The 26,344-nt window shown below is 34.2% G+C and overlaps 1 protein-coding gene across 3 annotated transcripts; it reads left to right on the top strand.

Moving 5' to 3' along the window:
• Positions 1–22,713: 22,713 nt before the first annotated feature.
• On the top strand, positions 22,714–25,867 carry LOC112755091 (B2 protein). 3 transcript variants are annotated; one of them, XM_025802996.2, is made up of 6 exons: positions 22,714–22,879; positions 23,829–24,393; positions 24,472–24,572; positions 25,075–25,158; positions 25,264–25,374; positions 25,460–25,867. In XM_025802996.2, the coding sequence occupies exons 2-6, from the start codon at positions 23,829–23,831 to the stop codon at positions 25,505–25,507; spliced, it is 909 nt and encodes a 302-aa protein (XP_025658781.1). In that variant the 5' UTR covers positions 22,714–22,879; the 3' UTR covers positions 25,508–25,867. The 3 variants fall into 3 exon arrangements, with proteins under 3 accessions (XP_025658781.1, XP_025658780.1, XP_025658779.1); XM_025802995.2 differs by having other exon boundaries at positions 22,742–22,879; positions 23,818–24,393; XM_025802994.2 differs by having other exon boundaries at positions 22,753–22,879; positions 23,804–24,393.
• The last annotated feature ends 477 nt before the right edge of the window (positions 25,868–26,344 follow it).

The raw sequence follows: 26,344 nt of genomic DNA on the forward strand, positions 1-26,344 counted from the left end.
ATTTTTATATTTTAATTTTTAAAATTATAAATTAAATGAAATAATTTAAAAGTTAAGAATAAAAATGTTTAATAATAAATATAAAAATTTTATAAATTATTAAATTTTTAAAATGTATAAAATTTATAAATTTAAATTAAATAAGATATTAAAAAAGTTATCTATAACAAAATTATGAAAAATATTTACAATAATTAGTTAAAAATTAACATTTATAAACATTATTAAGTTTATTTATTTATTTTTTCAACTGGGTTTAATTTGAAACAAACATAAAAATTTAGGATTTAACAAACTTGTACCCTAAGTTTCTCTACTTTAGCTCGGACAACCTCAAAAAAACTCTGGATAGTACTAAGGGGAGCCTTCTTTAGCTCCTTAGCCAAAGAAGCACACACACTTGCTATGCGAATCCCATTCCGAGCCATGAGGTTGAGATGATTTTGAATAGCCACATCATCCATTCTTATGCGACTATGGAGGAGGATATTCTTCTCACTCTAAGCGATCCCGTCAGACCCTTGTCGTAAATACTATCTTTCTCAACAGTCTTTTGTTTCTTTTAAGGAGGCTCGGAAGAGGAGGGAGAAGGAGGAATAATAAAGCTCTCTGGAGGAGGGTCGGGAGAGATCAATCGACTTGCTGGAGTGGGAATGATCTTTTTTTGAGATACAGGGTTAGCATCTAACTTCTTCAGAGTAGGACGGGAAGAAATATCCTCGGCCTATTTATCCTGAAGACCTCGGGCTACCACAGTCTTTCGAGTCTATCGCAGATATTTCATAGCAGCAGTCTTAAGGGTCATGGTATCTACAAAGCAAAAACAAAAGAACATTAGAAGGACAAAATACAAATTAAGGAGTCATAAAGGCTCAAGGTTGGGAAGCTACCAAGCTCGGACCGAAGCTGATCAGGGCACCCTAAGAATCTTTTTGTGTCCAAGTGAGAAGTTTGGCCCCAACACTCTTCCAACACGTCCACAAAATATTTCTCAATTTCATCTAAGGCATCTACGCTATACTTAGCTATCACGGGTATTTTCTCCCAGTATAACAGAAAAGAAGGCTCATCATTTTCATCTAAAAAGAAAGGCCAAACACCCTCTACAACTCGAATTTTAAAGAAATAATTCTTAAAATCATGGAAGGAGTCATTGTATATAGAAAAAACTTTCCTACCTTGAACAGTGCGAAAGGAAAACCAAGAAGCCTTCCCTTTCGACGACCCGACTTTGGTCAGCACAAACAGATGAAAGAAGATCCTAGCAGAAGGTCGGACATCAAGCTCCCGACATAAACGCTGAAAATTTTTTAAGAAAGCCCAAGAATCCGGGTGAAGTTGAGAAGGAGCAACATTACAAGCCCAAAGAATTTTTGTCGCAAAATCAGAAAAGGGGAGTAAAATGCCTAATTTGGAGAAGAAGTAGTCGTATGCATAGAAAAATGAGTGTTCTAACTCATCTAAAGAGGGGAAGCACACTCTCTCCTCGGGATCGGGTACCACCAACTTATAATTCCTCTCGTCCTCTCTATTCTCACATATCCTATGATGCCTATGGAATACTGATGAGTCCATATTTGGTGGTATATTTTGACTCAATTTAGATGGATTCTAGCACATGAACTCACACTTAAACACCAAAATAGCATATTTTTGTGTTTGATCCCTAATTTGAACTTAAATGTGAAAACTTACATTTTTTGTGCTTCAATCGAGTAATTTAATTCCACTTTTATGTCATTCGATGCCGTGGTATATTTTGTGAGTGATTTCAAGTCATTTTGGCAAGATTGGCTAAGCAAAAGTGGAAGAAAGCATGTACAAGGGAGAACACATGAAGAAAACAAGGAAAAGCACACACAGCAAGGTGTGCGTGCGCACAAGCAAGCGTGCATACGCACAAGACCGATTCAGCTAAGTGTGCATGCGCACAAGCCAGCGTGCGTACGCACAAGAGGAAATTTCTACGCGTGCGTGCGCACAAGTACCTGTGCGTACGCACAGGAGCCAAAACAGCCAAGTGTGCGGACGCACACACCTGTGCGTCCGCACAGGTCCCTGCACGTGATTTTGTTAATGAAACGCGTGCTGTGCGTTTTCTGAGGGCTTTTGGCCCAAATTTTGGAGGCTTGAGGCTGAATTTGGAGTGCTATATAAGGGGGATTCAACACATATTAACACACAAGCTTTCATTAGGGTAGATTAGGTAGAAAATGCATTAGGAGTAGGAGTAGGAGTAGTGTATCTTTGCTCTTTCAGGGTTTAATTTCCAGCTCCATTGTAGCATTTTATAGAAGCTTTGATCTTTGATTTTGCTCATCTTTATTGTAAGTACTCTAAATTTCCTCTTTAATTATAGCACATTTACTTTCATTTGCCTTGTTTCAAGTTACTTGTTCATATTTGCAATTTTGTGTTTCTTGAAGTTTTGATCAATGAATTTTATATTTCATGCTTCTTTTATGTTTGATTGCTTGTTTATGATTGGTTTTGTTGATAGTTGGTTATAAGTTCCCATTTTCCTTTACAATTTTCCATGTTTTACTTTTATGCACACAAGGTGTTTGTGAAAATGCCAACCTTAGGATTTGAGTAGATTTTCCCACCTTGGCTTGTGGTTTGAGTTCCTAGGATACTAGAGTCATAATGTTCGACATTTAGTGGTAATTCTTGGGTAGTTAGTTGACTCTTGTTTCCATTGACGCTAGCTTTTTATCAACTAATTTGGTAAGTTGGCTAGGACTTATGAGTTAAGGTCAATTATGCTTGCTTGACTTACTCCTCGATGGTTGGGGTTGACTAGGCGAGATTGACTCATGATAATTACCATAGTTGTGGTTATGGCGATGATGAGACTCCTTGGATACTCATTCCCAAGTCAAGGCCCTTTTATTGCACTTTTAGCATTTTCAATAGTTTTGATCTTGTTTTTCCTTTACTTGCATTAATTCACAATTTTGCTCATTGCTTAGTTCTTTTATTACTTAGTTCTTTTAATCTTTCATTTCTTGCTTGAAAACCCCCTTTTTCCTCACAACCGAAAGAGAAACACTTCCAATTGCGTCCTAGGTAGAACGACCCGAGGTTGAAGTACTCTTGATCTCGGTTACTTTGTATTGAATCTAAACATTTGATTTGGGAATCAATTGTTGGTCTAGATTATACTTGCAACGAACATATTCTATTTTGAAAAATTCTAGATCGACAATTGTTCTTCTTATCAAATTTGGCGCCATTGCCGGGGAGGGTGTCTCTAAGTTCCTCCACCTGGGTTATCAAGACTGTACTCCATGTATTTGTTTAAATGCTTGAATGAACCTTTTGTTTAATTCATATGTTATCATGACCGTATGTGTTGGACTATATCCTTATTTGGCATTCTAATCAAGAATTGTGCACTTTTAAATAATTATGATGTTATTTTGGATTGAAATTTCAATAATGTACTTGTTTAATGCTTTGAGTTGCTAGCACCAAATTGATATGAAAAGTGACATTTGACTTCTTTTGGTGAAATTTTTAACAAGTACATATTGAATTTAGTGAATTGAATTGAATTGCTTATTCATCATGATTTTTAAGTCAATATAATCACATCACGAGGTATTTGCTCCTTGTTAATGCTTTGCATTTGTTTGAGTCGACTTGACTTGATTTTTATCAAGACTTGTTACTTTTTGTAGCAAACACCTTCCCATGTGATTATTGCCTTATTCCTAAGGATGAATAAGTAGTTTCTCTTCATCATTGCATTGGTTATTATTTGTTGTGCTATTTTATCGCTCTTGCTCTTTCACTTGCACAACTTCAATATCCAATAATTCATACATTCAATTCACTCTTGTTGTAATTGCCTAAGTTTGCATGTGTTTGAATGACACTTATCTGTTACTTGCATCTTAGGCCATTTAATTGAGGAACTCATTCTCACTTTTTGATTGAGTGGATGCCACTTTAACCGGCCGTTGTGTGTATTCCACCCCACTATGCAACTTTCTCAATTAGATGCTTATTTGCTCCCTCCTTTACCCTTTTGTGTTACTTGCCCTATGATTCTAATTATACTTTTTCCATTCTTTTTGAGGATGAGACGTCAAGGCAAGGAGCCGGAAGAGGAGGAGGACACCGAGGATGGAGATGCCCAGAATGCTTAGAACTTGGCGATTTCCACACAACCCAAGCCCCCGCATCCGCCAGCTGAAGGTGGAGCCTCATCGCTCCTCACCACCGGATCGTGTTCGTGCACGGAGGACCGTGCAACGCTTAAGTGTGGGGGAAGATTCGTCATTTTCGGGGTGTAAATTTCTTTTCCGAACACTTTGCATTTTCGTTTTTTGTTTTCTTTTATTATGTTCTTGTAGATGTTTGGAGTGTTCTTGATTGTTGCATTGCATTTTGCATCTTTTGCATGGTATATATTTTATAGATAGAAGTTGTGATTGGATGATGTGAATAGTATAACACCTAGTTCAATTTTGTCCTAATTGTTCATGTTAATTTTTGCTTGTTGAAAATTAGGAAGAGAACTAGAAAATTTTGAAAAATTGCATCCGTCACATCATACATACATATAGGAAATAATTTTGGTGAAAAACAACAAGGAATTTTCAAGAATTTTGTCAAGGAAATTCTATTGAATTGATTGAGAAAATTGTTTTCGAACTTGCTTGAATGATTTCTTTATGGAACATAGAAGAGAGATAGAACAAATACCTTGTGAGTTTTTGAGCTTAAATGATTCTAACCACTAATTTTGTTCATTTGTGATATATCTCTTCTATGATTGTGATCTTGGTTTTGCTTGATTCTTTATTTTCGATGTTTGATGTCTTGAATGCATTTAGCATGATTGAGGCCGTCTTCGATGAAAGCTTACTTTACCCATATAACATACCCTTTGCATCTACCATTGTTAACCCCTTTTGAGCCTTACTTACCCATTGTTTTAACATTACCACATCACAACCTTAAGTGGAAAACCATAATTTACCTTGAATTGTATCCTCGATTGGCTTAGGTTGAGGAGTGTGTTACATTTAAGTGTGGGGGGAATCTTTGGGAGGAACTTTGGTAGAAAAAAATTTTATTTTGGGTAATTATTGAAAATTTTGGAAAATGGGTGCACATTCATGTATCAATTTACTTTAACCATATGCATTTGTCATAGAAAAAGAAAGAAGAAATAGAAAAAGACAAAAAAATGAATGAAATAAGAAAAAATAAGATGGGACAACGGTTGCCCCAAAGAAAAAAAAAAAGAATGAATAAGAAATGCATATGTGTTTTGAATAGAAACTAAGGCATGAATGTGTGTGGAAAGAAGTAATGGGTGGTTAGAATGTATTTTTGTGATTTGGATGATATAGGTTGAGTGAGATACTTGAACTAATCAAGGATCCAATTCTTTAGTCCACTTAGCCATATACTCATCCTTCCCTTACCCCAATCCCATTACAACCTTCTAAAAGACCTCATGATACTTGCATACATGCATCAGATACTTGTTGATTGTTAGATGAAAAGCAAAACCTTGAAAGCATGATTAGGAGGAGACTTGAGTGATTAACCCTTAGACACCGAGTGATTAGAGTGCATACACACCTAGTGAAGGTTCGACCACTCAATTATATATTTTCACATCTCTTATCATGCATTCTTGCAAGTTACTTCTTTTTGATGAGTTAAATCAATTCAATAGATTTTGTTCGCATTGAGTTAATTCTTTACTTAGCCCTATATGTTATTACTCTTGCTTGGAATTTTATTGTCTGTTTTCACCAAACCAATAGGATACATAGATAGATATATAGATATAGATAGTATATAATATACTTGCATGTATATAGATAGTTGCATTTAATAAGTTGAACCCCTCTTGATTGTTTTCTTTATTGGTTTAGCCTGAGGACATGCTATTGTTTAAGTGTGGAAAAATTGATGAGTCCTTATTTGATGGTATATTTTGACTCAATTTAGATGGATTCTAGCACATGAACTCACACTTAAACACCAAAATAGCATACTTTTGTGTTTGATCCCTAATTTGAACTTAAATGTGAAAACTTGCATTTTTTGTGCTTAAATCGAGTAATTTAATTCCACTTTTATGCCATTCGATGCCGTGGTATATTTTGTGAGTGATTTCAGGTCATTTTGGCAAGATTGGCTAAGCAAAAGTGGAAGAAAGCATGTACAAGGGAGAACACATGAATAAAATAAGGAAAAGCACACACAGCAAGGTGTGCGTACGCACAAGCAAGCGTGCGTACGCACAAGAGGAAAATCTTGAGAAATGGAGTCGCGAAGTGAACAAAAGAAAGGAAATGAGAGAATATTCAAAGTGGCAAGGAGAAATAGAAGGTTCTTTGCAAAGAAGAGAGCAACAAAGACTTTCAAAAGAAGAGGAAGAGGAAGAGGAAGAAGAGGAAGAGGAAGAAGAGGAGCAAGAAGAAGAAGAAGAAGAAGAAGAAGAAGAAGAAGAAGAAGAAGAAGAAGAAGAAGAAGAAACCCCTCTTTAAAAACGTGTGCGGATCCCAAGAAAACTACCGCGCAACGTTCACCTCTCATTTAAGAGGCAAAGTTCAAATTTTCAAAAACACATCGAGTACCCAACCTCTAGAAGGCGAAGTTCCCGACGTCGACACAAAAGGCCACGTGTTGCTTGAGCCCAAACTCTTGGAAGCTTAGAACTCAAGCAGGGACACTGTTCATACCCTGACCCAACAAATAAAGCCAGGGACCAATAATGATAAGGAGTTCAGCCTAAAAAGGAGATCTCTAACTCATATCCGACCTCTTTGAAGAGGTCGGACACCACGAAGGAGCCCAGCTCTGCTTGCCCAAGCAAGTAACTAGCTCTGCAAATCTCTCCCGCTATCTCTATCTTCCCTAAAGATAGATGTCAACAAACTCTCAAGATAAAGGAAATGGTTATCCATCAATAAATGTGGAACTACTCCAACAAAGGTGGTTAACGACTCTACTGTAAATACACTGACACCCCTTAGGTATAATTTACATTCCAATCTACTAAAAACCTGCCTAAATCCTTTGCTAACTTAAGCATCAGAGTTTCTTGCAGGTACCACCCTCCACCTCCTCACGAGGAGCTCAGACGGCGGCACCTCGACATAAGACAAGTCAGACACTGCTTCACTCAGAGTCTGGACCTCGCTTCCAGACCTAAATCAATGTTTCAGGTAATTCTCATAACAAGTATGATCCTACTTCTGTTAACTTGGAATCTCGTCTTCACCCAATTTACAGAGATAAAGAGATTAGAGCTCTGCAAACGAACAAGATGCTAAATCCTAATATCTTTCTATGTTGGACTACCATAATGTACCTACTAAGAGAGCAAATGTGCAAGTTAGACCTTCACGGCAACTTTTTAGGCGCCCAAAACAAACTATAGTGAGGTTAAATCGACCAGCTGGTGTCTTTGTAGAGACAATGGCAGCTGCAACCAATGGCACAACTTCCAGGCTCTTCCAATTCATTCCTATACCTGGCCTAAATCTCTCTAAGAAGAAATAATTAGTTGTTGAAGAAACTTTTTTTTTTTGTTAAAAGTAGCACTTGTGTGGCTTGTTCAAGGAAATGAACCTTATTTTTTGGCCTTGTGTGGCTAAGCTACTTTATTAGTTTTTAGTCATATTTTGTTGTTTAAGATACTCTTGCTTAAGGTTTAAGTTGTTTATTTAAGATACTGTAGTTTAAGATACTTTATTAGCAATGATTTTTTGAGATACACTTCTATGTTTGCATTTGCTACTATAAAGCTCATATTTGCTTTATATATCTATTGGAGTTTGCATACAATAATATATCCTTGATTCATGTATTACTAATTTTATAATTCGAGATTACATGTACAATGTCAGCATTCACCAAAATATCATCTTAGTCATTCTATAAGTTATCAGATCGTTTGAAAGAACAACAAAATTTACAACCCTAAATCCCACCAAAGTTACACTAAAAAACAACTACAAAATGTCCCTAATATTAAACCATTAACAAAGACAAAAATTCTACCTTTCTTAACAAAATTGTGATTTTTTTCCTCTAACGTTAGCTCTTACAACACCTTAACTTTTTCATCTAAACCACTATGTAAACTTGCACCATCCAAAGAGCTATTTAAACAAGCCAATTCACTTCAATTTGCTACATTGTCATTCACATAACAAAAAATATCATCAAATTACTGGAAAAAAATCACAATGTGGTTGATTTTCCTGCAAATAGAATAACACATCCAACAATCACCATCTAATTCTTAACAAACTCCTTCCAAATTAATATCTTCACACTGAACAAAGCCTATATATACCTTGAAGTAAGGACACCCAAAGAACAATCTATTTAAGTTCTTTACTGTCTGAAACTGGAAGACTATAGCATACATCCCGCAATTGCACTTAGGGTATTCTAATTTTTTAAAACGCCTCTTACTCCTAACAGTGGCGCTTTCAACTCTCAACCCATCGCTGGCGACCATGATGCCTACTTGTCGATGTGCTACCTCTACTCGCCATTACCAATTAACTTCCTTCAATCTACGATGGTTTCAATTGAAAACACAGAAAAAATATTAGTTTATGGTTTACGTTGGAAGAGAGTTGAAAGAGAAACCCTAATTTTATAGAAGGTCCAGGAGAAAAGTTGGGGACTAATCTTTTCCATTCATAACGACGTCGTTTGGTGTTGTCAAAAATGATGTCGTTTTAGCCACGTGTGTAGGGACTCATGTGTCCTGAGAGTGACGCGTAGCACTTTACTTGACATGTCACACCTACAACCTCCACATAGGAGAAATAGTGTTTTGTTAACCGGCTAAACTTGGGACTGAGAAATATTTGGTATATATCTAAAAGTCTTAGGGATTGGAGGACCTAATTAATTTTTTTGGAGGACAAGTTTATTGGATGGCCAAATTCTTGGAGATTTATTTGGAGTATTACTATAAATTATAAAATATAAAATGTGATATCGAAATCATTAGTTGTCAAAGGCTATTAAAAATCTATATCCCACATTTCAAATTTCTTTTAAAAAGTGTCACATTTATCAAAATAAGTAGGATAAACACGTTCAAATGAAACCTTTTTTATTGTCTCTTATATCAATATTTGGATACACTGTTGGGTATATGAAGATGATTTCAAGGCACGATTAAATCGTTTTTTTAGAGAGATATTTGTTCCCATATTTAGTTGCTATAGGGTTGATGACAATACTCTACCAAAATATAATGAAACATAAGAATTTCTTAAATATCAATAGTAAGAAATTCTCAACTCTCTTGAATAAAGAACATCTCTTAATAATTAAAATACAAACTTGATTAGTATGTATAAATAGTGAAAAATGGTTTTATTTATATTTATTGCACATAGCAATTATAATTTGTCATGTACATAAATTGTTGTGACTCTTCTATTATATTGTCAATAAGTATAATGTTTCAAACATACACCATTCTTAAAGGATTGTGTCCCTTCAGCCAAATAGTACTATATACCATTATTATAATTGACAATATATGAACGGTTGGTAACTGTTTATTAATATTAATAATAACATTAATAATATTAATTAATCAAATTTATAAATACCTTTTAATACCTCACTATTTACAAAATTTTAAATATTATACAAGTATATGTATAAAGAATATGTCACTAAGATTAAACATTCTTTTAGTGTAAATTTTAAAGTTTTAACGAAGTAATAAGTGTCAAATCGATTAAACCTATACTCTATATGCTAGTACCAAAAATCACACACATTACTTATACCCTCCAAGTTCAAAAGTATATAATTTTAAGCATTTATGGCCTTGTGCTCATCATGAATATTTATGGGAATAAAATCTCTAAAATTCTCGATTAGAGCGACACCACTCCTATATTCATATAGGTAGAATCTTTTGATAAATAATATTATCATTCCGTTAAGAGTTTAACTCACCCTCCTAATTTATTATAAATAGCACTAAATCCTATACCTTAATGCTTTAATTATTAAATAATTTGTTATTACCTATTAAACCTTGAAACTTGTGGTCTATAAGAATAAGGTTGGATTTCCATCGTTTAACAACAATATGTTTTAATCCTATTTTAACAGTAATCTCTTTGATTTTATCCCTTGACAAACTTTTAGTCAAAGGGTCTGCTAAATTTCTTTGAAATCTCACATAAGTGATGGTAATTACATCATCATCTATTAGTTGCCTCACAAACTTATGTCCCAAACTTATATGTCTAGACTTTTCATTATAAATCTTATTATATGCTTGGATATAGTTGATTTATTATCACAAAAGATTGAAATGGTTGTCTCTGCTATTGTCGCAGTTTTATATCACATAACAAATTTCTTAACCATTCTGCTTCTTTACCTGCGGCTGATAAAGTTACAAACTCAGCCTCCATAGTAGAATGTGTAATGCATGTTTGTTTCTTTGAGGCTCAACTTATTATTCCACCACCTAGGGTGAAAATCCATCCTGAAGTTGATTTTTTACGACTAAGATTTGTAATCCAACTTACGTCGGAATAACCTTTTAAAATTGCGGGATAATCACTATAATGTAATCCCAAATTTACGGTTTTCTTGAGATAACCAAGAACTTTTGTAATAGCTTTCCAATATTGATTGCTAGGTTTTTGTAAACCTTGATAATTTGCACACAACAAATGCTATATCAGGTCTAATACAATGCATTGTATACATTAAACCTCCTATAGCACTAGTGCTATAGGTCTTCCTATGTTTTCTTCTAATTTAACATTAGGATCATAGGGTGTATTTAATTCTTTAATTGTGAGATGATCAAACTTTCTCAATACCTTTTTGATATAATGAGATTGACTTAAAGTAAAGTCAACTTCATTATTATGCACCTTTATGCCTAATATTATATCGACTTCATTCAAATCCTTCATCTTGAATTTTAAAGTTAGATACTCCTTCGTTACACAAATTTCTTCTAAATTTGTTCTGATGATTAACATATCATCAACATATAGACAAATGATCACTCTAAAATCTTAAGTAAATTTTGAGTACATTTATCCGTACTATTATATGAGAAGCCATTTGAAAACACCACTAAATCAAACTTCTCATGTCATTGTTTAGGTACTTGTTTTAGGCCATACAAAGACTTAATTAATTTACAAACTTTTTTTTTTCATTTCTGGGTAGCACATAGTCTTTTGGTTACTTTATATAAATTTTTTCATTAAGATCTCCATTTAGAAAAGTTGTTTTAACATTCATTTGATATATATGGAACTTGTGAATGGATGCTAATGTCATAAGAGTCCTAATAGAAGTCATTATTGGCACAGGTCCGTAGGTATTAAAATAGTCTAGACCTTCTTGTTATCTAAACTGTTTGGTCACTAACCTTGCTTTAAAGGATTGTAATGAACTATCAGTATTATGCTTTCTTCTAAATACCCACTTACATCCTATAGACTTTGATCCTGGAAGTAAATCAACCAAGACCCAAGAATTGTTTGATAATATTGAATCCATTTCATCATTTGTTAATTCTTTCCAAAAAGCAGAATTCCTTGAAGGCATAGCCTATTTGAACGTTTGAGGATCACTCTTTATGTTTATCACAATAGGAATCTTGTTTGTCACATAATCTCTAGTTTCTTCTACCAAAAAGGTGATAGTCTGAGAAGAAATAAAATATGGACCCAAGTTCTTTTCTTTTTTCACTCTCAAACTCTTTTTTGGTTGAATCAATTATTTGTCACTTAGACGTTTATTATTTTGATTATTTATTTCTTGTAAAATATTAGTATCATTTTAGAGATATTCTAAATTAGAAGTTGAATCATTGATAAATTTATTTTCAATAAATTTTACCTCTCTTGATTCAACAACCATATTAGATACTAAGTCTAATATTCTATATGCTTTAGAATTTTGAGCACATCGTATAAAAGTACCTTTTATGGCTTTGGCCCCAATTTGGTTCTCTTTTGATCAGGAACTCGATAAAATGCTAAATACCCCACACTTTCAGATAATTTAAATTAGGTTTTCTTCCTTTTCGAATTTCATAAAGAGAAACATTTCTATGTCTTGATGGTATCCTATTATGAATATAACATGATGTTAATAATGCTTCACCCCACAAATTGTAAGGCAATTTTACATTTAGTAACATTGAATTAACCATATTTACTAAGGTACGGTTTTTTATTTTGTTGCCATGTTGTGTTTTGTAATCATGGCAATATGCATATTTTGTACTTTTTCTACAACCATAACAATTAGATCTTTCTCTTCCACTAAGTTGCACTACAAGAAAAAACATATTTTTCGACGCAAAAAATTGACGACTATCTCTGCCGTCGATATTTTTTGACAGCTTGCTGTCGATATTTCGAACAAAAAAGATAATTAAAACTAAAACAATAAAATCGACAGCCTGATCGTCGATTTTTTTATGATGTATTAACCCTTTTCCTATTATCGTCACATTGTCAACGGAACAGACGTGGAAAATACTTTTATTTTAAAATCGACGAACATGGCGTCTATTTTATTATTTAAATTATCAACAATGTTTACCGTCGATAATTTTGAACGGTCTAGATTGCTTTCTAAAATCAAATAAACGGTGTAGATTTAGTGTATAAAATAAATGCTTAGGGTGTTGCTTTTTTTTTTAAATTAAAATCGACGAATTTACCATCGATTTTTATTATTAAAAACATAGCCTCGCGACCACTTCCCGCCTCCAAAGTTCAGAAACACCATTTCATCACTAACCCCCGAATTCACGCCATTTTCATCACTAACCCCGCATCCACTTCCCCCAAATTTCTCATTTCATCACTAACCCCAAATTCACACCATTTTCAACCGTCATTCTCCGCTGCCGTTGTCGCTCTGTCACAGTTGCGCCGCTGTCGCCCCTCTTGCTCATGCCGCCGTCGCGCTCTGTTGCTGTCGTGCCGCTATCGCTCCCACATTCACACCACTGTCGCTCCTCTTGCTCGCATCACCGTCGCTCCTCCTACTTTGGTCCTTCTTCGCTCTCTCTCAATCGAGCTCATAAGAATCAGGTATCATTATTATTTCAGTTTCATTTAGAAATCCCCTAATTCAGGTATCATTATTGTTATATTGTTGAGTTTGAGTGTAAACTATGACCTAATCGTAATCCCCTATTTTCTAAATCTAGAAATCCAAACTATGATAGTTAATAAGAATTTAGGAAATACTAACGCTACTTAGAAATTTATTAACATACATGCATGTGGAGGCTGATAGTTAAATATCCAATTTTATCTCGATTTCTAATATATATAATTTTTTCTCAAGATCATCTTAACGAACTGTGTTTGCTGGTTATCAATTGTGCCTCCATTGTTAGAGAATATGAACTTGTTTACAACCTGTCGATAAATCAAAACAGTTGGTGTTCCAAATAGGTTTAGCTTTGAAACAGAACCATACTTTCTAATCCTCTGTTCAATCCATTTTTCTGCATTGTTTGAACGCATAGCTCTAAGAAGGCCAAGGCTTTGACCAATGGTTGGTATTCCAAGTGAACCAGGTGGGACCCTTTGGGATGGCTTTCTTCTTCTGATAAAAGAAAAAAGATGAACTGGGATTTGTAAGAGGAGAGTAGCAAGGAGAACACTCATGGTTTCTTGGATTCTAAAGATTCCTAGCAGTGTTTTCTATTTCAGTGATACTTTTTATAAAAAAAAATAAACTACTCTGAGTTTCCAAATATGGTTTTGGTAGCTGCAGCCGGCTGTGTACACCTTTCATCGAATCTTTTATCTTTTAAATGTTGAAACTCTAGTAGTTAATTAATTCTAATCCAATAAATATCGTTCCTCATATCATAGTTACATTCACACACTGTTACAAATTTCCAAAGTCCAAAGAAGTAAGCTATGAATTTTCAATTTCTATATTTGATAGTAACTTAAAAGTTTTTAGAATAATTTTTCTCTGTATTATTTTTTGTATAATCTTTAGTATTGCACTATCCAGCTAGCTGGCTAGCCACAATTTCCCAAATTTGTCTTGTGTGATACAAACATTTAGTGTTGAGGATGCTATAGGTATCAAGTATTTGTGATATTAACACAATTTTTTTCTCTCCTCTTAAACTCAACATTGTTTTGTGCAGTTTGGAGGCCTTCTAACTACTGGCATTTTGGCCTTCTTCGGAACGTAAGTGATTTCTCTAGCTCTACTTCTTCAACTACTTCAATGGATATATTTATTTTCACTTGAATTCTGTTTTATTTTCAGTTTTTGGATTGTGTAGTTGATATCATTTTGTAATTGCAGGGTTATGCAGCAAGGGAATTTGCTAAACAAGGACTTAAGCCTAGGGAGTTGGCAATCATATCCAAAGAAGCGGTATCTTATGTTTTCAACTGCACATTGCATCTCATACATCGATGTTTAGAATAGTGTGATATTCTCATTTATGATTCCTTCTCTTTTTTAGATGTATGAAATGTTTGTGGAATATATACATATATATTTCTCATGTGCAATTTTTCTTTTGAATTATGACAAATGGTGAAGGAAGCAATATACATATTATTTTCTAGTATATCCTTCCTTAAGTGTTTTCTATACATTTTGTCTTCAAGTTTTGTATTGAGTTTGTTACTTGAACCGAATGCAGTTATTTCTAATACATGTTCCTTTATTTTTTTTGAGTAAACTACCATTTGTACCCACGAAAGTTGAAAACGCTGACATATCTACCCATAGAAAAAAGAAATTACCATTTGTACCCATAAAACATGAGTTTCGCACTAAATACTAAAAAATTATCTAAAAACCCCAAAATACCCTTATCATTACCACTGCTACCATCATCCCCCATCTCTCTCTTTGGTCACATGAACACTCTCCGATCTAACTTCCATTTCTCTGCCACAAACCACCTCTGCCACAAACCACTTCATTGCCACTCCTTCATCACCATAACCTTCACCTTTGGAGGAATCAAAATCAACCCAGAGAGGAATTTGAAATGGATGACGATGGGTGAGAGTCAAAATTGGATCTTGGTTTCAGCTGAATCTGAAGCTGTTTGAGAGAACAAAACATTGAAAAGGGTGTCATGAAGAAAGCTAATAGAAATAGGACAAACAAGAACACAGATCCAAGGTGAGAAGAGAGTGAGGAGAGAGGATCAAATCTGAACAATCAAACACAGAAGCCTCATGTATTAATTTGGATTCACTTTTTCTGGGAGAAAAGAAAAATGGTGAAAGAGACAAAAAGAAAGAGAGAGCTCACCGTGATTTTGGTTCGCAAAGGAGACCGCGGTGGCGGCGGCTGGCGCAGTGGCCCATCAGGGGCACTGGTTCGGTGATGAGGAGAAGGTAGCCCCGGTAGGTGAGGGTGGTCGGCGGTGAAAAGAGGAGAAGGGGGCACTGCGGCTCTAGGGTTGCTAGCAGCGGCGAAACAGGGGCGGGGTGGGAGCGAAGGTCCTCTGGTCGGCAAGACCGAGACAGGGAAAGAGAGAAGGAGGGGTGGTCACTGACAAGGGTCTCTGACGCGGTAGGCTCTGATTTGAGGCCGATGGTGATGGTGGCGAGGAGAAGCTGGCGCGGTGCTCTTGGGCTGGCGGAGGTCCGCGACGTTGCTAGCGGAGAAGGGTGAACGATGATGAGGAGGGTGAGACGGTGGTTTGTGGTTGATGCTGGGATTGAGGGGCTGTGAACATTGAGAGAGAGAGAGAGAGAGGAGGGAGGTGGCTGTGAACATTGAGAGAGAAGAGGAGGGAGGAAGGAGATGATAGTGTGGAGGGAAGGGTAATTTAGGGATTTTAGATAATTTTTTAGGGTTTGGATAATTTTGCCTGTAAAAACAATTTTTTATGGGTACAAATGGTAATTTCTTTTTTTTATGGGTAGATATGTCAGCGTTTTCAACTTTCGTAGGTACAAATGGTAGTTTACTCTTTTTTTTTTTTGTAATTTCTGTAGGTAGCACCTTATGAACGTGCTGCACTAAGCAAGACTTACTATAGCCCCTGCTATGATATAATTATTGATGACATGTCACCATGTCATGTTTTTCTATGCTTTTTCATACAAGAAATAGATGATTTGTGCTTAAATATTGAATGCTTTTGTACTTAATTGGTATATTTCTTTGATCTTTTAGATTTATAAATCATGTAGGAAATAAGAAGAAAAGAAGCAAAGAAGCACAAAATAAGCTAAAAAGGAGAAAAAAAGAGCTTTGGGGAACACTTTGAAGTTGGAACACACTTTGGATCCTTAGGCCACGCTTTTAAAAGCGTGGCCCATGACCAAATAAAAGGAAAATAGGCAATCAGCACAAAGCTCAGCTCACAAAGTGAGCAGAGCGCTACAAGAGTGCAAAATGAGCCTGGAAAGCAAAATTTTGGCTAAGTTAAAATCTGAGCGCTCACAGCATGACCATGCACCATTCAAAGGGCTATAAATTGAGCTACAGATGTCCGATTGATGTGCTTCCAGTTGCGTTGGAAAGCTGACATTCAGAGCTTTCCAACGATGTATGGCAACCCATATTTGGCATGAAATTGAGGCACGAACGAAAGGCATCTTTAAGGGCCAAAAAATAAGCAAAAAAAAAAAAATCAGCCAATGCTTCCACCAAGGTTCGAAGGGGGAAACACAAGGAAAACAAGGAAAGCAAACTAGCGCTCAGCTCACTTAGAGAGCGCTGTAAGTGAGCATTGTCGTGCTTCTCTTCATGAAAAATAAAAAAAAATTGCTCTCCAAGTACTTTCACCAAGGCTTGAACTTAGGACCTCCCCTTGGAAGCCAATGCTCAGCTCACAAAGTGAGCTGAGCGCTACCCATGGGCATCACACAAGCAATTTTGACACGGCCAGGGAGTGGAGCGCGCAACAAAATGGCACCAAGGCACCAATGCTCAGCTCACTTTGTGTGCTGAGCTTTCCCCTGATGCCTTTCCCAAGCAATTTTCACATGGGCCAAAATTCAATTAAAATTCCTTTTGAACTCATCTTTTCACCAATTGAACCAAGGCCATCTAGACCCACTCTTCCTCAAATCCAAAGCAAGCAAAGCCCACATCATCACTCAAAGGCACAAGAACAAGCTAGAATTAGGATTTTCATTTAATTTGTTTTTCATTTCAATTTCATTTTATTTTGTAAAAGCCTATATAAAGGCATCATTCCCATTTTCAAAAGAGAGCTGGATTTTAGAGAGTATAGGGGAGCTCCATTAGAGAGCTCTCTCTTAGTTTTCATTCTTGTTTTGAATCTTGGGTTGAGAATTGAAGAAATTCTGTTTCAATATCACCTTGAGAATTTTCTTGTTTACTTTCTCTGCACAATTAAATTTCCATTCCTGTTTATTGCTTCATCTTCTCTTTGCTTCTGCAATTTACTTTTCTTTAATTTCTTTTGCAATTGTTCTTGTTGGATCAAGGAAGGATTTGAGATCTAGACTTGTTTTCTAGTCTCTTCCACTCCTGAGATCTTCAACATACTTTTAAATTGCTGCAAATTAAGCATCGCTCTTCTGTTTTCAAATTCTTCAAAGCATTTACTCAAGCATTTTTACTTTCTGTTGCATTGCTTCCAAATTTACAATTCTTGTAATTGATCTAAGTTCTTATTCACTGAAATTTTGTTTCTCTGTTTACATTGCTCCCAGCACCCAGTCCCTTTTATTCTTCCTGCAATTTAAATTTCCAGTTGCTTGAATTATTGCTTCCATTTTACTTTTTATGCAAGTTTAATTCTCTGTCGTTGCTCTAAGCTTTGATCTGTTGCTTTCTTTAATTTTCAGCACCCACTCCCCTTTACATTTCATGCAATTTACAATTCTTATCATTTAAGATTCTTGCAATTTACATTTCTTGCTCTTTAAGTTTCTGTCCAATTTACTTTCTGCACTTTAAATTTTCTTGTCATTTACTTTCTGTTGCTTTAATTGTCACTCAAATCACTAAATGTTAGCTTGACTAAACTAATCACCCACTAAAGTTGCTTGATCCATCAATCCCTGTGGGATCGACCTCACTCTAAGTGAGTTTTACTACTTGATACGACCCGGTACACTTGCCGGTGAGTTTTGTGTTGGATCGTTTTCCACACATCAATTATCTTGATGTGATAATTGGATTTTGCAGCCCCTGCTAGACTTACTGGTTTTAATGTTTGTGTTGGAAGTGGAAGAGAAAGATTGCTTCCTGAGTGGTACAATGAGAAAGGTGTTTATTTAATAACAATTTAAGATCATTAGAATTTATTTCTCTCACATTTTAACATCAAACAAATGAATCAAGAAGGACGCTCACAAAAAGAAAAAAATCTATTTTATGAGATTTGAAAAATTTTATTTAATTTAAAAATATTAGTAATAATATCTTTTCAGATTTTTTTAATATTGTTACTTACTTTTTAGATATTAGAAATCATTAATATTCAAGTTAGATTAGACTTTTATTTATATTAAACTAAATACTAAATAAATTTTTAAAAAAATTAAATCATATTTAATAACTTATTACTATTAATATTTTTTTTAAAAAGTTGGGGGCCGAGGCCTCCACTCGCCCCCTATGTCCGTCCCTGCCTATGTAGGCTTCAAAAAGTTTTTAATATATTTTGATAAGTTTATAAATTCATTATCTAATATTTAGTATCAATTTTATTTTTATATTTAATAGTTTGTTTGTTTTGTTATCCAATATTTTGTATAAATTTTATTCTTATATTTAAAAGTTTATTTGCATTAAAAATAGAAAAAATAATTAAAAAATATAGATATTAAAATCGACGGTAGCGTTGTTGTTTTTAAAATTTAAAAGACAAAAAAAAATAAAATATAAACGAATTTGTTGGTATCTAAATAATTAAATTGACGACCCTTCTGTCGATTTTATATAATAATATCGATGGCAAAATTGTCGATTTTATTATATTATTATCGACAGCTTGGCAAGCCGTCGATTTTATTAGAATTTTGAAAAATTGATAAGCTTGATAGCGACCACTGTTGCTGTCGATTTTTAATATTATCAACAGTTTAGCCGTCGATTTTAACGATCTTTCTTGTAGTGTTAGTCTTTGGTGCTTCCTTTTCAAAAGTCTATATTCTTTGATATAATGTCCTTTCTTTTGATAATGATAACATTTTTTTGTCTTTTCTTGTCTTGCTTTGAATCTTTTGAGAACTTTCTTTTCTTCTTATTAGTGTTGTTTTCATCAATATGATTCACTTTAGAATTTTGAGAAAGATACACAACATCACGTTTTTGAGTTTTCTACTCTATACGTATGTGTCTTAGTAATTTTTCAATTGTGAAATTCTCACTAAGATGTAAAAGTTTCTTCCATAACCATTCCAAGGTGAAGATAATTTTAAAACAATTAGTCTAACTTGTAACAATTCAAGAATCACTACTTGGTAGATCACGAAGTCTACTTACAAGGATTTGTAATTCATGAATTTGATCCATAATAGGCATAGTATCATTCATAATAAATTCAAAATATTTCATCATAATAACTTCTTTGTTCCTCATCGTTCAGTATTGTACTTTTTTTTCAAAGACTTCCAAATCTCTAATAGTGATTGAATTGACATGTAAAGATCATATTGTCGGTTGGATAAAGTATTGAGAATATGACTTCGGCATGCAAAAGTATATTTATCTCGTCTGTTTTTTAATTGAACAATCTTTTTTTTCTTTCGGTGTGGAATTTTCAGCGGTATCGACAATTGGTGTAGTCTTCGCATCAATCACATATGCAAGATTGAGAACCGAAAGAAGAAACATCATCTTGTCCTTCAATGGTTGAAGTTCGTTCCATCAAAGCGATCCAACTTGACAAACTCTTGATTCATGACCTTGAACGTGGTGTTTTGATCTTGTGCCATCTTCAAGAAATATCTTTCTAAAATTGTTGGGTATATGAAAATGGTTTCAAAGCACTATTAAATCGTTTTCTTTAGAGAAATATTTGTTCTCACACTTAGAGCCCGTTTGAAAAGTAGCAGAAGCTACTTTTTTTTGACTTTTGGATTACGAAAAGTCAAAATCTGCGTGTTTGGTACCATTTTAAAAAAAGTTTTTAATTTCCCGAAAAGTTAATTCACAGTTTTTTGAAGAAGTAGAATTATATGACTTCTCTACTTTTCGATAAGTTATTCTACCACTTCAATAAAAAAAATTTAATTTAAAAAAAAATCTACTTTCCTTTCCCTCTTGACTCTGTGAAAAATACTGACCCTTCACCACCATTTTCACGCAAGGTCTACTAGAAGCACTGGCCTTCCACTATCATTCCACCATTATTCTCACGCAATGTTTCAAATCTCACCATTTTCACGTAATGATTCATCTGATGAAGTATTGATCATCCACCACCATTTTCAGACAATATTGCATCTAAACAACCTACTGCATATATTCCTTCTAGGTATTTTTTTTTATCATTTTATCACTCTATTTTTTATTATTAAATTTGTATTTAACTGTGGTATGAAATTTCAGTTTTAATTTTATTTTTTTCACATGTGATTTTATAGCTTGTTATTATTTTCATAGTTAATTATAGCAAGTTCTTGACCTCAATAAAGGAGAAGGGAGTTCTAATAGGAGTAAAAAAAATAAAAAATAGCAACAAAATATACATTTGACACACATTTTATAAATATTTTTTATTTTCACTACCATATCATACATTGGTGATTAGGTTATGTAAAATCAACATTCAAGTATTTGTTATCATCGTTATTTTAATATTCATTCTCTTCCGTAAAAAAAAAAATTATTTTTTGAGTTATTTATCCAAACATTACAACTTTAAAATAAGTACTTTTATAACTAAAAATTCAAACACAAAATAACTTATTTATAAGCTGCTATTAATAAAAGTCTTTATACTTTAAGCTCTTTTTTCAAAAGAACTTATTTAAGTTATTTATCCAAACTGGGCCTTAGTTGTTATATGGTTGATGATAATACTCTCCTAAAATACCATAAAACCTAAAAACTTCTTAATTAGAAGAGAAAAGCTCTGCATACAAGTCATTAGGGCTTGTATGCTTTACAAGTTAATTAACGAATAAACCCCCAAAACGCGATGCAAGGTACGTTCTTCTTCTTCTTCTTCTTCTTCCTCTTCCTCTTCTTCTTCTTCTGCACATTCTTCTTCCTCTTCTTCTTCTTCTTCTTCTTCTTCTTCTTCTTCTTCTTCTTCTTCTTCTTCTTCTTCTTCTTCTTCTTCTTCTTTTCTTTCGTTTCTTGCTTTCTCTTTCTCGTTCTTCTTCTTCTTGCACGTTCTTCTTCCTCTTCTTCTTCTTCTTTTCTTTCGTTTCTTGCCTTCTCTTTCTCCTTCTTCTTCTTCTTGCTACACGTTCTTCTTCCTCTTTCTGTTCTTCTTCTTCATTTACGTGCTTTTCTCTCTGTTTTCTTTCTTCGTTATTCTCGATTTCCATTGTTTTTTGACATCAAGCTCTGAAATCGTTTTTGAAGAAGAAGAAGCAACAGAAGATGAGGAGGAGAAAGAGAAAGAGTTCTGAAATATGCATAAGGTGTACTTCAACGAATTTTGGGTGTATTTTTGTAATCCTTTGAGTGTATTTCTGTAATCCTTTGGGTGTATTTCTGTAATCGTTTGGGTGAATTCCTGTAACCGTTTGGGTGTATTTCTGTAATCCTTTGGGTGTATTTCTGTAATCGTTTGGGTGTATTTCTGAAGTTCTATTATCTTCAAATTTAGCAAGAAGAAGAAGAAGAGTCGTTCATAATGCATGGTGAGTAGCGCACTTTGGAAACAGAAAATTGTTGAATAACGTGCGTTTTATTTACTCTTGAATGTGGAAGTGTGTGCGTTAATTAAGTGTAATGCGTGTGTTTTATTGAACTTGTAAGACTTGTAAGCCAAAAAGACTTGTATGTGTAGCAGGCCTCTAATTAGAAATAGTAAAAAATTCTCAATTCTCTTGAACAAAAAAATCTCATAATAATTAAAATACACACTTGATTAGTATGTATAAATAGTGAATAAAAATTTTATTTATATCAATTGTACATAATAATTATAATTTATTATGTACAATTTATGACTCGCTCTTCTTTTATCAATAAGTACAATATTTCAAACATATACTATTCTTAAAAAATTATATTTCTTTAGCCAAATAATACTATATACTATTATTATAATTGACAATAAATAAACGATTAATAATTGTTTTTTAATATTAATAATATTAATTAGGCTATTATAAATACCTTTTATACACACTCACAAATATAATTAGGCTATTATAATTGGTGAAACAAGAGAAAAAGTAAAGAATTTAGTTTGCAACTAAAATAAATAATTTTTTTATGATAAAATTTTGATCATTAAAATACCATTTATATTACAAATAAAATAAGTAGTACATAACCCTTATGTCGTTTGTATATTACGCAAAAATATAAATAATTTTAAATATTAATGTCTGTATAGAACTATAAATAATGAATTTAATTTATTTATTAAAAAAAAGTCCAGTTCCAACTTCCAACTCAATTTATTGGCGATAATAATATCTCCGGCAGTTTCTGAGCGCGAGTGCCACGTGAATAGTGCACATTCAATGAACCTCGTCAAGTCGTCGTCCGTCGCCACTCCAAACGCATAGGTGTCAAAAATACAAAAATGTGTATAAAACTATAAATCAAAATCACAGTGGCAACATGCGCAATTGTCTCAAAAATGCATGGGCACTTTCGTAAATCCAAAATACGTAGAACTTATAAGCTTCTTTCCCTTCTCTCATTCTCTCTCTCACTCGCGTCTTCGAGGTTCTCAGCGAAGTCGTAAAAGGTACTCTCTCTTTCTCTCTCTCTCTGCGCTTTGGATCCTCAAATCTAGGGCTTCATCCTCATCCATCCTTCTTTGAAATTTCCCTGATCGGGTCAACATTTTTCGTTATCCAAATCTAGATATGCAAGGCTAATCTTCATTTCTTCCCTCTTTCAGTCCTTGTAATGTTACTCACTAAACTCTTCTTGAGTTCTGACTTTTTGGCTCTACCTCAGTAAATTGTTCTCATAATTATAAAATACATCTTTGAGATCTTTGGTTTCTTTTTTCTGATTATAGTTGTTTCACTTAATTTGCGGAAGTGCGGATTTTATTTCTTAGATTTGATTTTTTTCCTCTTTTGCTTGTTCCGTTTCTGTGTTTTGTTTATTGTGGTGCTACGATCGTTATGGTAACTTTATTATTGTGATGGAGTTTCTTCAAAGCTACTCAGCCATGAGAAATGGATCTCATGTTACCAGAGTTGTGGTTATCAATCTGAAAATTTGACCGGTTGATTCGATGTTTCTTTTCTTTTTCTTTAACATATTTAAGATGGCTTCAGAATTGATATGATTGGTCTCTTGATTGAATTTGCGAGCTGATTGCAAGCTCTGAAGACGATGTTTATGCAATTTAACATTTAAATTAAGAATTATTGCTTGTCTATTGTTGGAAATGGATTAGATTGCATTAGTACCAGTGGGTCAGTTTCTGCTTTTTGTGAAATGTTATATAATATCCGTGTTGCCTTGTACCATTTCTCTTGATTATACTAGTTTGGTGGATTTTACTTCCTCATTTTTTTATTTAATTCATAAGTAGATGTACTTCAAATATCAATCGGCAACAGTTGTATTCTTTTTCTGATTGTTTACTGCTATTTCCTGTTCTCACTGTATTTATTTATTTATTTTCAAGTGTTTGGTGTGCTTCTTGAATAAGGTTTGTGTTGTTAGGGTTTCACAAGATGGAGGGCATGCATAGCTTCTGGCAATTGGGTGATGAACTTCGTGGTCACTCAAAGTCATCTGAGGATCACAAATGGTTGATGGTTGCTTCTAAATTGGCTGAGCAGACAAGATCAAAGGGAGAACGAGTGAATAACTTAGATCTCTCAAAGGGCCCTATTGAACCAAAGCCAAGAGATAAATTTGGGTTCCAGGAGGAGAACAAGTTTGACACACTTAACTTAAGCATGCTAAATCTGGACTCGAAAGTTACTGAAAATGTGAGCAAAAGCTCACTACGGAACAGTGCTTACAATATTAATGCTGTGTACCACAAAAGCAATGCAAATTTGGTGGGAAACTTGAACAGCAACAAGTATAGTGCTAATATTCCGCACAACAAAGAGTCCAACAATAACAGCAATATCAATAACAACAATGAAAACAACAATTCAAATGCAGCTGACAAAAGGTTTAAGACCCTGCCTGCAGCAGAGACACTCCCACGTAATGAAGTGCTTGGTGGATACATCTTTGTCTGTAATAATGACACAATGCAGGAAGACCTCAAACGTCAGCTATTTGGTAAGTAATATTATGGCTATTTGCATTATATTCTCTTATTCAAATACTTGAGGACTGATGCTTCCATTTATTTTGTAGGTTTGCCTCCAAGATATCGAGATTCTGTTCGGGCCATAACACCAGGATTACCTCTATTTCTGTATAACTATACTACTCACCAACTGCATGGCATTTTTGAGGTGGGCTATGGTTAATTTTTCAGAGTATGCTTGTATATGTTGTGTGAAAGAGGCTACTTACTATAATTCATTGGAATAGCCACAAAACCTGAGAACTGTTGTGTGCTGATTTGTGTGGGCAAAGAACAAGAGTGCACTACCAGCAGATTTTATTTTGGTTTTTGTGCCATTTATAGAATTAGAGAGGTACACTGTTTGGGGGGTTTATGTTTAGCTGCAGTGTCATAGGTCGTTTTGGGGTATCCACTACCTTTTCTTAGTATGAGGGGATGATAATGACTCTCTTTGAATTTGCTCTCCAATAATTTTGTTATTCTTCATCTAGTGGGGTATGTTCTGTTTTGGGAATCTTGTGTTTTTAAAGAGGTCTGTCGTCTCTTGTTTCTTCTCTTGCTTCTTTTAAATAGCTATAGTGTAATGGTGGAAAATAGAGAAGAAAAAGTTAATGATAGCCTAAGTGAGATTTAGTTTATTTAGTCATTAAGATAATTCTTGGTTGCAGGCAGCAAGTTTTGGTGGCTCTAACATAGATCCAACTGCATGGGAGGACAAAAAGTGCAAAGGCGAGTCAAGGTTCCCAGCTCAGGTAGAAATGGAAGAGTCCATATATTTAGAAAGACATATATTTAGCTTGTCTTTCTCTAAAGATACTGAAGGGATAGTCAATTTTCTTCCAAATCTTCATATGTAGGTGAGAATCCGTGTCAGGAAAGTCTGCAAGGCATTGGAGGAAGATGCATTCAGGCCAGTGTTGCATCACTATGATGGTCCAAAGTTTCGTCTTGAGCTGTCAGTTCCAGAGGTATGAGACAGTATTTCTGTTTTCATTTACCAATATATGTATGCTCTCTCTCTCTAATGGTGTGGAATTCTGAATTGATTTTTAGACTCTGGATTTGATGGATCTATGTGAACAAGCTGGTTCGGCTGCATAAGCAAACAACCGAATATGCAACAAAAAAGAAAAAAGGATGGTAAGGCTTGGTGTGACAGCTGTGTGCTTTTTCACAGATTTTCCATGAAGCGTAAGCTTGGAAAGCCAGTTACGTGTTGAGTGTTGAGAAGCTGCTGAATAAATGATGTGGTGTCCACATGAAGATGCGTTGTAGCTTAAGCTTTTGCATGACATTTTAAATGTATGATTAAGTACAGACCTGCTATGAAATCATAGAGATGGCTGTCTGTACCAAGTAAAGTGTTATATATTTCTGTTAAAACCAAAGAGGAAAAAAGTGGTGTTTTTTGTAAGATTATCAAATATTAAGTTGCTTGAAGTGAATCTTTACTTACTGTCAGTTTGGTGTCCTCTCAAAAATGAGAAATGGATTTTTCTTTTTAATAATTTTTTTTTTTATATAAAAGAAGAGAGTTCATTTAGAAGCTGCTAAACACAAAGCACCGACATTCCACCAAATTAGACAGAAAAAGGTATACCATTCTTGTTTCAATTATAGAATATCGATGAAGGACATGGAATGGCATGGGTTGGCTCTCCGTGTCAATATGATTAAACAAATCACATTTTCCAAAGGAATATAACATGACAGAAGGGGTGTGTGTGGTCGGGTCCGGTGATCTGGATTTGATTTTAGTATTTTGTTGGTTTATTGTGAAGTTTTGAATTTGATTTAAATTAATTTGAAATAATTTGGATTCAATTGGATCATATATAGTTAGTATAATTTTATAAATTTTAAATACCAAAATAAAATGACTTTAATTAAATTTAATAAATATTATATGATATTTATATAAATATATTTAAAGGTATC

Source organism: Arachis hypogaea, chromosome 16, assembly GCF_003086295.3.
Source record: "Arachis hypogaea cultivar Tifrunner chromosome 16, arahy.Tifrunner.gnm2.J5K5, whole genome shotgun sequence".
Taxonomy (NCBI): Eukaryota; Viridiplantae; Streptophyta; class Magnoliopsida; order Fabales; family Fabaceae; genus Arachis; species Arachis hypogaea.

Coding starts and splice junctions, on each gene's coding strand:
- LOC112755091 (XM_025802994.2), top strand. CDS start 22,773: ATGGGCACTTTCGTAAATCCAAAATACGTAGAACTTATAAGCTTCTTT. Junction 24,394..24,471: donor CCTCAAACGTCAGCTATTTG/GTAAGTAATATT, acceptor TTTATTTTGTAG/GTTTGCCTCCAAGATATCGA. Junction 24,573..25,074: donor AACTGCATGGCATTTTTGAG/GTGGGCTATGGT, acceptor TCTTGGTTGCAG/GCAGCAAGTTTTGGTGGCTC.